This window comes from Podarcis muralis, chromosome W, assembly GCF_964188315.1.
Source record: "Podarcis muralis chromosome W, rPodMur119.hap1.1, whole genome shotgun sequence".
NCBI lineage: Eukaryota > Metazoa > Chordata > Lepidosauria > Squamata > Lacertidae > Podarcis > Podarcis muralis.
This window is the reverse complement of record NC_135674.1, coordinates 29,555,326-29,566,564: the sequence shown is the minus strand read 5'-3', so window position 1 is coordinate 29,566,564 and position 11,239 is coordinate 29,555,326. Positions and strand designations below refer to the sequence as shown.

The following is an 11,239-nucleotide window of genomic DNA, read 5'->3' as shown; positions in this document are numbered from 1 at the left end:
AAAGCAGGCTTCCTCAACCTTGGGCCTCCAGATGTTTTTGGCCTACAACTCCCATGATCCCTAGCTAGCAGGACCAGTGGCCAGGAATGATGGGAACTGTAGTCTCAAAACATCTGGAGGCCCAAGGTTGAGGAAGCCTGCTTTAAAGGAGCAAAGCGGGAGAGGAGAGGAGCCGCTTACACTCATGTGGTTGGTTCCTTTAAAGCTACTGACGGGTTGGTTCCTTTAAAGCAAGCAGGCTCTCTGTCCCTCTCTCCTCCCCACTCAGCTCGCTAAAGAGCAGCAAAGTTTTTCAGCTCGCTAAGCCGGGGATGAGCGGGGAGGAGGGAGAAAAGCAGAGCCTGCTTGCTTTAAAGGAGCAAAGTGGGAGAGGAGAGGAGCCTTCTCCCCTTATACCCCTCTTCTTCATTATTAGCAGCATCCTTCTCCACCCACCTCTTCTCCCCTTAAACCCCTCTTCTGCATTATCAGTGGCATCCTTCTCCTTGTCCCTTGAGTGCTTTTCCTTCCCTCCCCACTTAAAACGTGGTTACAAAGCATGGATCCACATGGATCCTCAGGATTTTTGCACTGGGTCACCCCAAATTCACCATCAGATCACATAACATGTCCATGGCTACATCTTGCACCAAAAAAATCACGCACCCACTGTTGCCTGGGGCTGCAGTGGTGCAAAAACATGGTTACAAAGCATGGATCCACATGGATCTTCAGGATTTTTGCATTGGGCTACTCCAAACTCACCGTCAGATCACATGTCTGTGACCACAGCATGAACCACAAAAATCATACATCCACTGTTTCGTTTAGAATTTTTTTTCTTCTTGTTTTTACAACAAACAAAACTAAAAGTCAGGTGACGCCTTGCTATTTTCGATCCACATCTTAAATTGGTTATGACATTGGAACATGAAGAGGTTCAATCTAAAATCAGACTAGAAAATTTTAAAAAAATTCTCGCAGGAACAGAGAGGGTGAATAATAGTGGCTATCCGTTATATAACCAATGCCAAACAGACTGGGTGGGAACCTGCCGGCTGTGTGTTTAGTTCTTAATATACAACAAAAACACCCACCACAAGGTTGGCATAGTTCATTGGCTTGGCAGTGCCTTGTGAAAGATGCATCGAATGAGTCAACTTTTCCTATTCTTTTTCCGCCCTGAGGAGCCCAAGGTGGCAATGCATGGTTCTCTCTTCTCCCCGTTTTAGCCTCATGAGGTAGGTTAGACTGAGAGACTGTGACTGACTCGTGAGTTTCAGGGCTGAGTGGGGATCTGAACCCTAGGTCTCCCAGCACCTGGTAGAATTTCAATAAGTAGAATTCTGCATGCAGTTTAGGCTACCGGGCACTTGTCTTTGAGCAATTTATTCTAATACAATGCATTTCTGAATGTTATTTACACTAATAGCTCACGCATGGATTTTTTTACACACTGTTTGGCATTGCGAAATTCAAGGACATGTGAATTTCAAAGGCGGGTTGTGTTTCAGTTCTCCTGTTGTTTCTGAAAGCCTCGATTTGATAGCTTTGGCTTCCAGTGTGAACTGCTCTGAATCTCTCCCTCATCCCTAGAAGGCGTGGGCTGCCTGAGGGCAGGCTGAAGTTGGTGGGGCAGGGGCCCATTGGCCCGAGTGAGCAAATCTTTGCTAACTGGGAGTGGCTACGGTCTTAGCAATAAAGAGTACAAAAGGCCACCCCTACCTTGGCCACTTTTGCGATGTTGTAGTGGAAGAGGGAGGGCCCAGGGCTTAAGAAGTCTTCTCGGACCCATCTGACCATGTTGCCTTTCTTATTTTTATTCCTCCTCTTCTCCAGTTCCTTACCTAAGCAGGGTCGGGTTTTGGAATATGCATGCAAAAGAACCCAGCATTAGTGCTCCCTGCTCAAAACCTCCAGTTTTCCCACTGGGACCAACAAAAACAATTATCGATTTCACCTCAAAAATTATAATTCAGAACTGGGAAAAAGGTTCAGAAGGCAGCAACCAAAAGGACTGGGGTGCTTGTGGAGCTGGTTGCAGCATTTGGGGGGGGGGGGTTCCATTTAGAAAAATGGCGAGGAAGAGGAGACACAATGTATGGCATGGAGAAAGTGGAGAGAGAAAGCTTTCTCTCTTGCCCTCAGAACATGAGAACAACTGGACCTCCAATGAAACTGAAGTTTCAGGATGGTCCTTCTTCTTGCAGTGCACAGCTAAACTCTGGAACTCCCTGCCACAGGAGGCACTGATGGCCACGGACCAAGATGGCTTTCAAAGAAGATGAGGCAAATTCATGGAAGAGAAGGCTACCCATGGCTATTAGCCAGGATGGCTATGCTCTGCCTCCATGGTCAGAGGCAGCAAAGCACAGGAGAAGAAAGAGCTCTGGAGTTCAAATTCTGCTTGCAGGATTCCCACAGGCATCTGGTCAACCCCTGTGGGAACAGGATGCTGGACTGGGCTGGGCCACTGGTCAGGTCCAGAAGGCTTTTCTGATGTTCTTCAGTGGTGAATCCCTCCCCCAAGACTGCCCTCTCGTCTCTGGCCAACAGGGTGTTGGCGTTAGGCCAGTGCTGGCACAAATTCTGGCCCTCCTGAACTCCCTGATCAACCCCAGCAGCAGCCAGCATGGGCAACACTCAGGGATGATGGGAGTTGGAGCAGTCTCTGGAGTGCTACAGATCTCCCACCCTGCGGCTTACAAGAAACAAGCCATTTCCCAGCATCGCCCTCACCCATTTTGGCTATCATGATGTAATGGAGATTGTACAAGGCCTCCGCTGACTGCAGGCCAATCTCCTTCACGTTGTCTGTGAGGTGAAGGGACAAGAGCGCCACCAGCTGTCCAAGAAGGCTGAAATCCTGGGATACCTAGGAGGTGGAGAGAGAGAGATGCACAGTCAGCTCTCGTCTCACAGAGCCCAGCAAGAGAAAACCGTCTGGCATGCTTTCAGTCGGCAAAGGTGACAGAGGGGCGCAGGGCAAGAGAGCTGTGCTTAGGTGGCCCACCCTAGGCGTGCCCCAGGGCTTTTTCCCCAGCCAGAACTCACTGGAACTCAGTTCTGGCTGTTGAATGGTTGAATGTTGAATGGCTGTGTCAGCATTTGGGTGTAGTATATAAGGAGCAGCACCTAGCTCTCCCATTACCCTGGGGGATGAGTTGGTGGTTGTGCCTGGTTTGTTGTTGATGTATTTAGTGTATAAGGAGTTTTTGTTTTTGTTATTAAAACCTTGTTTAAGTTATTTTTGAGTCCCTTTTTAATGCATGGTCTCCCCAGCAAGCTCTCTGCAGTGCTACTATACTGCAAAAAGCTAACATCTTTGGTTATGGGCCCAGCTGCTGAGTGGATGACTGCATATTTTTGGACTCTGAGAAAGGTTTGAAAACTCCTTCTCCTGTTAGTGTAGTTTCTGTGGGTCTGGAAGAGTTCCAGAATGGTTGACCGGGTTCCAGAAGCCAAGAAGGCTCTGGTGTTCCCACAGCTAACAGATGAGAACTATAGTTTATGGTCTTTTCGGGTGGAGGCGCTTTTGACCTCTAGAGAAGTATGGACCTATGTAACTGATGACCCTCCTGACCCTGTAACTAATGCTTGGTCAAAAGGAGATGCGAAAGCCAGGGCAATAATTAATTTGGCAGTCAGCGACCAGCAAGTAGTCTATATAAGAAATAAGAAAACTGCCAAAGAAATGTGGGACAGTTTTGCAGCAGTGCATATTAAAAAAGAGTCAGCGTCTGCATTGACGTTTTTCAAGCAGCTGTACCAGACCAAGTTGCAGCCTGGTGGTGATTTGGCAGCACACTTTTTTTTAAAAAAATAATATTTATTAAAATTTCAAAAGAAATTACAAAAGTAATAAAGAGATAGAAAAAAGAAAACAAAAGATACAAAATACAGAGGAAATAAAAACAATTAAAAATAAATCCATCTTTCCATGTCTTGCCTTTCATTTACTTGTTTCCCTGACCTCCTCACACCTCCCTTTTTTGTATTCCAGTTCGAATGGTTAATTCAGCAAATCCTTTCCCTCTTTGTTTTTATCTTAATTCTTTATCTTAACATATTATAACTTTATATTTTCATCTATTAACAATCCATTTTACATACTCCTTTTTAACATTGTTGCTAAAACCGCTTCATTTCATTCCGACATCATTTTAGCATTCCTTAATTTTACAATGTTTCTGTAGATAATCTTTAAAATTCTTCCAATCTTCTTCCACCGACTCTTCTCCCTGGTCTTGGATTCTGCCAGTCATTTCCGCCAATTCCATATAGTCTATCACTTTCATCTGCCATTCTTCCAAGGTGGGTAGATCTTGTGTCTTCCAGTACTTTGCAGTGAGTATTCTTGCTGCTGTTGTAGCGTACATAAAAAAAGTTCATAGAATCATAGAATCATAGAGTTGGAAGAGACCACAAGGGCCATCGAGTCCAACCCCCTGCCAAGCAGGAAACACCATCAGAGCACTCCTGACATATGGTTGTCAAGCCTCTGCTTAAAGACCTCCAAAGAAGGAGACTCCACCACACTCCTTGGCAGCAAATTCCACTGTCGAACAGCTCTTACTGTCAGGAAGTTCTTCCTAATGTTTAGGTGGAATCTTCTTTCTTGTAGTTTGGATCCATTGCTCCGTGTCCGCTTCTCTGGAGCAGCAGAAAACAGCCTTTCTCCTTCCTCTATGTGACATCCTTTTATATATTTGAACATGGCTATCATATCACCCCTTAACCTCCTCTTCTCCAGGCTAAACATGCCCAGCTCCCTTAGCCGTTCCTCATAAGGCATCATTTCCAGGCCTTTGACCATTTTGGTTGCCCTCCTCTGGACACGTTCCAGTTTGTCAGTGTCCTTCTTGAACTGTGGTGCCCAGAACTGGACACAGTACTCCAGGTGAGGTCTGACCAGAGCAGAATACAGTGGCACTATTACTTCCCTTGATCTAGATGCTATACTCCTATTGATGAGGCCCAGAATTGCATTGGCTTTTTTAGCTGCCGCGTCACACTGTTGGCTCATGTCAAGTTTGTGGTCAACCAAGACTCCTAGATCCTTTTCACATGTACTGCTCTCAAGCCAGGTGTCACCCATCTTGTATTTGTGCCTCTCATTTTTTTTGCCCAAGTGCAATACTTTACATTTCTCCCTGTTAAAATTCATCTTGTTTGTTTTGGCCCAGTTCTCTAATCTGTCAAGGTCGTTTTGAAGTGTGATCCTGTCCTCTGGGGTGTTAGCCACCCCTCCCAGTTTGGTGTCATCTGCAAATTTGATCAGGATGCCCTTGAGTCCATCATCCAAGTCGTTGATAAAGATGTTGAATAAGACCGGGCCCAAGACAGAACCCTGTGGCACCCCACTAGTCACTCTTCTCCAGGATGAAGAGGAACCATTGATGAGCACCCTTTGGGTTCGGTCAGTCAGCCAGTTACAAATCCACTGAGTGGTAGCATAGTCAAGACCGCATTTTACCAGCTTCTTTACAAGAATATCATGGGGCACCTTGTCAAATGCCTTGCTGAAATCAAGGTAGACTACATCCACTGCGTTCCCTTCATCTACCAGGCTTGTAATTCTGTCAAAAAACGAGATCAGGTTAGTCTGACATGACTTATTTTTCAGAAATCCATGCTGACTATTGGTGATCACAGCATTCCTTTCTAGGTGCTCACAGACTGTTTGCTTAATGATCTGCTCCAGAATCTTCCCTGGTATTGATGTCAGACTGACTGGGCGGTAATTATTTGGGTCCTCTCTTTTCCCCTTTTTGAAAATAGGGACAACATTTGCCCTCCTCCAGTCTGCCGGGACTTCGCCTGTTCTCCAGGAATTCTCAAAGATGACTGCCAGTGGTTCTGAAATCACATCTGCCAGTTCTTTTAATACTCTTGGATGCAGTTCATCTGGCCCTGGAGACTTGAATACATCTAGACTAGCCAAGTATTCTTGTACTATCTCCTTAGTTATTCTGGGCTGTGTTTCCTCTGCTGAATCATTTGCTCCAAATTCTTCAGGTCGGGCATTGTTTTCTTTATCGGAGAAGACTGAGGCAAAGAAGGCATTGAGGAGTTCAGCCCTTTCTGTGTCCCCTGTTTGCATTTCACCATCTTCTCCTCTGAGTGACCCCACGGTTTCTTTGTTCTTCCTTTTGCTACGAACATACCCATAAAAGCCTTTTTTGTTGCTTTTAACCTCTCTAGCAAGCCTGAGTTCATTTTGTGCTTTAGCTTTTCTGACTTTGTGTCTACACGTGCTGGCTATTTGTTTGAATTCCTCTTTGGTGGTTTCCCCCCTTTTCCATTTTTTGTACACATCCTTTTTTAATCTTAACTCAGTTAAAAGTTCTTTAGATAGCCACCCTGGCTTCTTTAGGCACCTTCCATGTTTCCGTCTCATTGGTATTGCCTGAAGTTGTGCTTTTACTATCTCCCTCTTAACAAACTCCCAGCCATCTTGAACTCCCTTTCCTTTTAGTATTACTGTCCATGGGATCTCACCCAGCACTTCCCTAAGCTTTATGAAGTCGGCTTTCTTAAAGTCGAGAAATTGAGTCCTAGTATGCTTGGCTGCTCCTTTCCGCTGTATAGTAAACTTCAGAAGAGCATGATCACTCGCGCCTAATGATCCTTCCACTTCTACCCCACTAACCAGGTCATCAACATTGGTTAGGACCAGATCTAAAATGGCTGTTCCTCTTGTTGCTTCTCCCACTTTCTGGACAATGAAGTTGTCTGCAAGGGCAGTGAGGAATCTGTTTGACCTTATGCTCTTGGCTGAGTTTGACATCCAACAAATATCCGGGTAATTGAAGTCCCCCATTACTACTATCTCCCTTCCTTTTGCATGCTTGGCCATCTGTTCCAGGAAGGCATCATCTATGTCCTCCGTTTGGCTTGGGGATCTATAGTAAACTCCCACAATGAGGTCACTGTTATTCTTCTCTCCCTTAATTTTGACCCAAATGCTCTCACTTTGGCTTTGAGGTTCTAAATCTTGGATCTCTTCACAGGTATACACATCCCTGACATATAACGCCACTCCTCCTCCTTTCTTGTCTGGTCTGTTTCTTTGAAATAGATTGTATCCCTCCATTATTACATTCCAATCGTGGGATTTATCCCACCAGGTTTCAGTGATTCCTATTATGTCATATTTAGTTTGCTGTACCAGGAGCTCAAGCTCATCTTGTTTATTTCCCATGCTTTGCGCATTAGTGTACAGACATTGAAGTCCATTAATCATTCCCCCGTGTCTCTTATTTAAGGATTTTCTCCTCCCACCACTAGGTCTGCATGCTCTTTGCTCCATTCGGTCTATGACATTTGGATGATCATCTTCATCAATTGATAGACTCCTACCTTCAGGAGCACTGTCTCCCTCCCCCACATTAGTCAGTTTAAAGCCCTCCTGATGAGGTTTCTGAGATTTTTTGCAAAAACATTCCTCCCAACCGTTGTGAGGTGCAGCCCATCGCTTGCCAGAAGTCCATCTTCAAGAAACTGCATTCCGTGATCTAAGAATCCAAACCGTTCCTGTTTGCACCATTTGCGAAGCCAGTTGTTCACTTCCACTATTTTTCCCTCTCTCCCTGGGCCACGTCGTTCAACTGGGAGGACAGATGAGATGACAATTTGTGCATTTAATTGCTTCAATTTCCTGCCCAGAGCCTCGTAATCTCTTTTGATCTTCTGGAGGCTATTGCTTGCAGTGTCATTGGTTCCCACATGAACCAAGAGGAAGGGGTATTTGTCAGTGGGTTTTATGATTCCTTGCAGTCGTTCAGTTACATCTTGGATCTTAGCCCCGGGGAGACAGCACACTTCCCGAGACATCTTGTCAGGCCCACAGATCACTGCTTCTGTTCCCCTCAGTAGGGAATCCCCTATCACCACTACACGCCTCCTCTTAGGTTTGGTCGGGGTTCTTCTGTGAGCTGTCGGTTCCAAGGTCGCCTGGACATTCCCAGAGGACTGCCTTTGCTCCTCGTCTTCATATACCTGATCGACTGTAATGAGGGAGAGATCCTCAAATGGAGTCTGCTCTTCGTCTTCCATGCTAGGGGAAAGGACCTCAAAGCGATTGCGTATTTCTAAACAATCAGAGCGAACCCTGGGCCTCCTACTTCTTTGAGTCACGTTTCTCCATATATCTGACTCCTGTGTTGGTGAACTAGCCACCTTCTCAGGGGAGTCCCCTGTCTCTTCCTTGGTGGAGACGGTGTGCTCTGTTGCTTCCAAAAAGAGTTCCAGCTCTCTAATTCTTTGGAGCGTAGCTACATGTTCCTCCAGTTGCTGGACTTTGTCTTTTAAGAGGGCAATCAACATGCAATTGCTGCAGGTAAAGCTGCCTGCAACCTTTGGCAAGATGGCAAACATTGCGCAGGAACCACAGGAGACTGCAGCTGTTCCCTCACCCTCCATCTTGGGAACGTGTCGTTGGGGGTGACTACAGTGGTCCTCTATCATAAAAAGTGTGGAGACAGGACAAATAAATCCCTCCCAAAAAACCTAGGTCTCCCCCAACAAATGTTTGAGACTAGCTCCCCTAAATCTAAAATATGGATCAAACTGCGCGCGCCGCTAGGCGCGCGCCGCTGCCCTAAAGCTCTGATAAGCTCCTCCCACAGCTAATCACCTACCTCAACAGAAGCCCTGCCCCCTCTGACCTTTGCCCAGAGAGAGCAGCTAATCAGCCACAAGAAACTCACACAGGAAAACCCTTTTTGTTCCTTCTTCAGCTGCTGCCCTACAAGCTCTGATAAGCTCCTCCCACAGCTAATCACCTACCTCAACAGAAGCCCTGCCCCCTCTGACCTTTGCACAGGGAAAGCAGCTAATCAGCCACAAGAAACTCACACAAGAAAACCCTTTTTGTTCCTTCTTCAGCTGCTGCCCTAAAGCTCTGATAAGCTCCTCCCACAGCTAATCACCTACCTCAACAGAAGCCCTGCCCCCTCTGACCTTTGCCCAGAGAGAGCAGCTAATCAGCCACAAGAAACTCACACAAGAAAACCCTTTTTGTTCCTTCTTCAGCTGCTGCCCTAAAGTTCTATCCTTCTTTAACACCAATTGGCCGACCATGCCCAAGAGAAAGGCCTCTGGTTTCTTCAAGAAGGTATATTTAAATACCTTTTTCATTTCATTATATATCATCTCCCAGAAAGCCTTAATCCTTGGGCACGTCCACTTGAATCCTCATCGCAAAGTATTGGAAGACACCAGATTTACCCACGCTGGAGGAATGGCAGACGCAGTTGATGGACTACATGGAACTGGCTGAAATGACTGGCAGAATCCGAGATTTGGGAGAGGAAATAATGGAGGAGGACTGGAAAAAATTTAAGGACTATTTGCAAAAACAATATAAGTTGTATGAATGCTAAGAATGTGTATGATTAGGAAACTTTTGCTTCAGCAACTTGAATATGTGAATTGGAAATTAAGTTATAAGAAAGACGAGGTGGACAATATGAAATAACTATACTATGTTTATTTTTAAGGTACAAATAACGGAGACACAGTATTTTGAACTTAGAAACATAGTACTTGAAAGATACAGTAAGATATGAAACAAGGTAACAAATTGCTGATGTTTTAATTGCAAAGAACGCAGGGTTCGGAAGATGTGGGGAAGTCCGATTGGAATGGTAAAAATATTCTGGAAAGTTGGTTTTTATGTATTTCTTATTTCTTGTATTTTCATTCTTTATTCTTTATTCTGTAAATTCCTGACTGTTTGAAAGAAAACTTAATAAAAATATTTTTTTAAAAAAAAATCCTTGGGCACGTCCACCAAAGGTGAAAGAATGTGCCTTCATTATCTTTACATTTCCAACATTTATTATCGGGCAAATGGTAGATTTTTGCAAGCTTGACTGGTGTCATGTACCACCTGTATATCATTTTCATAATATTCTCTCTTAAGGCATTACATGCCGTAAATTTCATACCTGTGGTCCACAACTGTTCCCAGTCAGCAAACATAATGTTATGTCCAACATCTTGTGCCCATTTAATCATAGCAGATTTAACCGTTTCATCCTGAGTATTCCATTTCAACAGCAAGTTATATATTCTTGATAGTATCTTAGTTTTGGGGTCTAACAGTTCTGTTTCCAATTTTGATTTTTCCACCTGGAAGCCAATTTTTTTGTCCAGATTGTTTGATAATAATGAAGCCAGTCTCGCACTTTATCTTTTAGTTTCTCAAAACTCTGCAATTTCAATTTGTCTCCTTCTTGTTCCAAAATCTGATTTGGCAGCACACTTGAGACGTCTGGAGGCAATACACTGCAAATTAATTCAAAGGGACATGGAGATACCTGATATTCAGTATGTTTTTATCATTCTTTGTTCCCTTAATGAGGACTTTGATAGTGTAGCTAGCCAGATATCTGCCGTTCCACCAGCACAATTAACTGTGGAAGGGATAACGGCAAGATTAATGGGCGAGTTGGATAGAAGGGAGGCTTGTGCCATAAGCACTCCTATTTCCAGAAACAATGAGGAACGCCATATGCAAACTTGTGGTGATACGACTGCATTTAAAGCTGCAAAGCATTATTGGTTCTGCAATAAGCAGGGACATTTTGCAAAGGACTGCAGATCCAAAAGAAAGCAAAGTACTCCCAAGTCTGTTTCTGTTCGTCAGTCACGGTCGTCAGCCCAGCAGCCGACATCGTACCGTAAAGACAGAAACGAGCCACGAGCTTTTCATGCTCGGACTACAGATCGTAAAAGAATTAAAGGTGCCAAGTGGAAGTCTTTTATTGTGGACTCAGGAGCATCTCAGCACATTTGCAACGAACGAAGCTAGTTTATTTCTTTTGAAGAGGAAATTGGTAATGTACATTTAGCCAATTCACAAGTCTTGCAGTCGCTTGGCAGGGGTACTATTAAACTTGACTCTTTAAACATTACGATAGCGAACTGCATTTACTGCCCGTCAGTGGACAATTTATTGTCAGTAAGATGTTTTGCTCGTCAAGGCATAACTGTGCGTTTCTTAAAGTCAATGTGTGAGTTTTTCGATGGGAACAAACGTCTATTGAATGCGCGGGACTCTGATGGTTTATATAGACTGTATTTTCGCACCTACTCCCAATCGCCTATAAATTGCAGAGCAGCACAGTCAAGCCAGGGGTTGAGGAATGTAAGGCCACATTCCGGGTGTGCCCATGAAGCACACAGAATTCTGGGACATCTGAATTTTGCTGATGTAATTAAGACAAAGAATATTGTTAATGGCCTAAACTTA

The 11,239-nt window shown here is 44.6% G+C and overlaps 1 protein-coding gene across 1 annotated transcript in view; it reads right to left on the bottom strand.

Annotated features, from left to right (window-relative positions):
- Window positions 1-11,239, bottom strand: part of LOC144326344 (maestro heat-like repeat-containing protein family member 1) — a 58,948-nt gene that overhangs the window by 4,645 nt on the left and 43,064 nt on the right. Inside the window, exons 11-12 of the mRNA XM_077922879.1 lie at window positions 2,719-2,854; window positions 1,705-1,826 (exon numbers count right to left, since the gene is read on the bottom strand). Of these exons, the coding sequence (XP_077779005.1) occupies window positions 1,705-1,826; window positions 2,719-2,854 (258 nt within the window). The remainder of the gene's footprint in view (window positions 1-1,704; window positions 1,827-2,718; window positions 2,855-11,239) is intronic.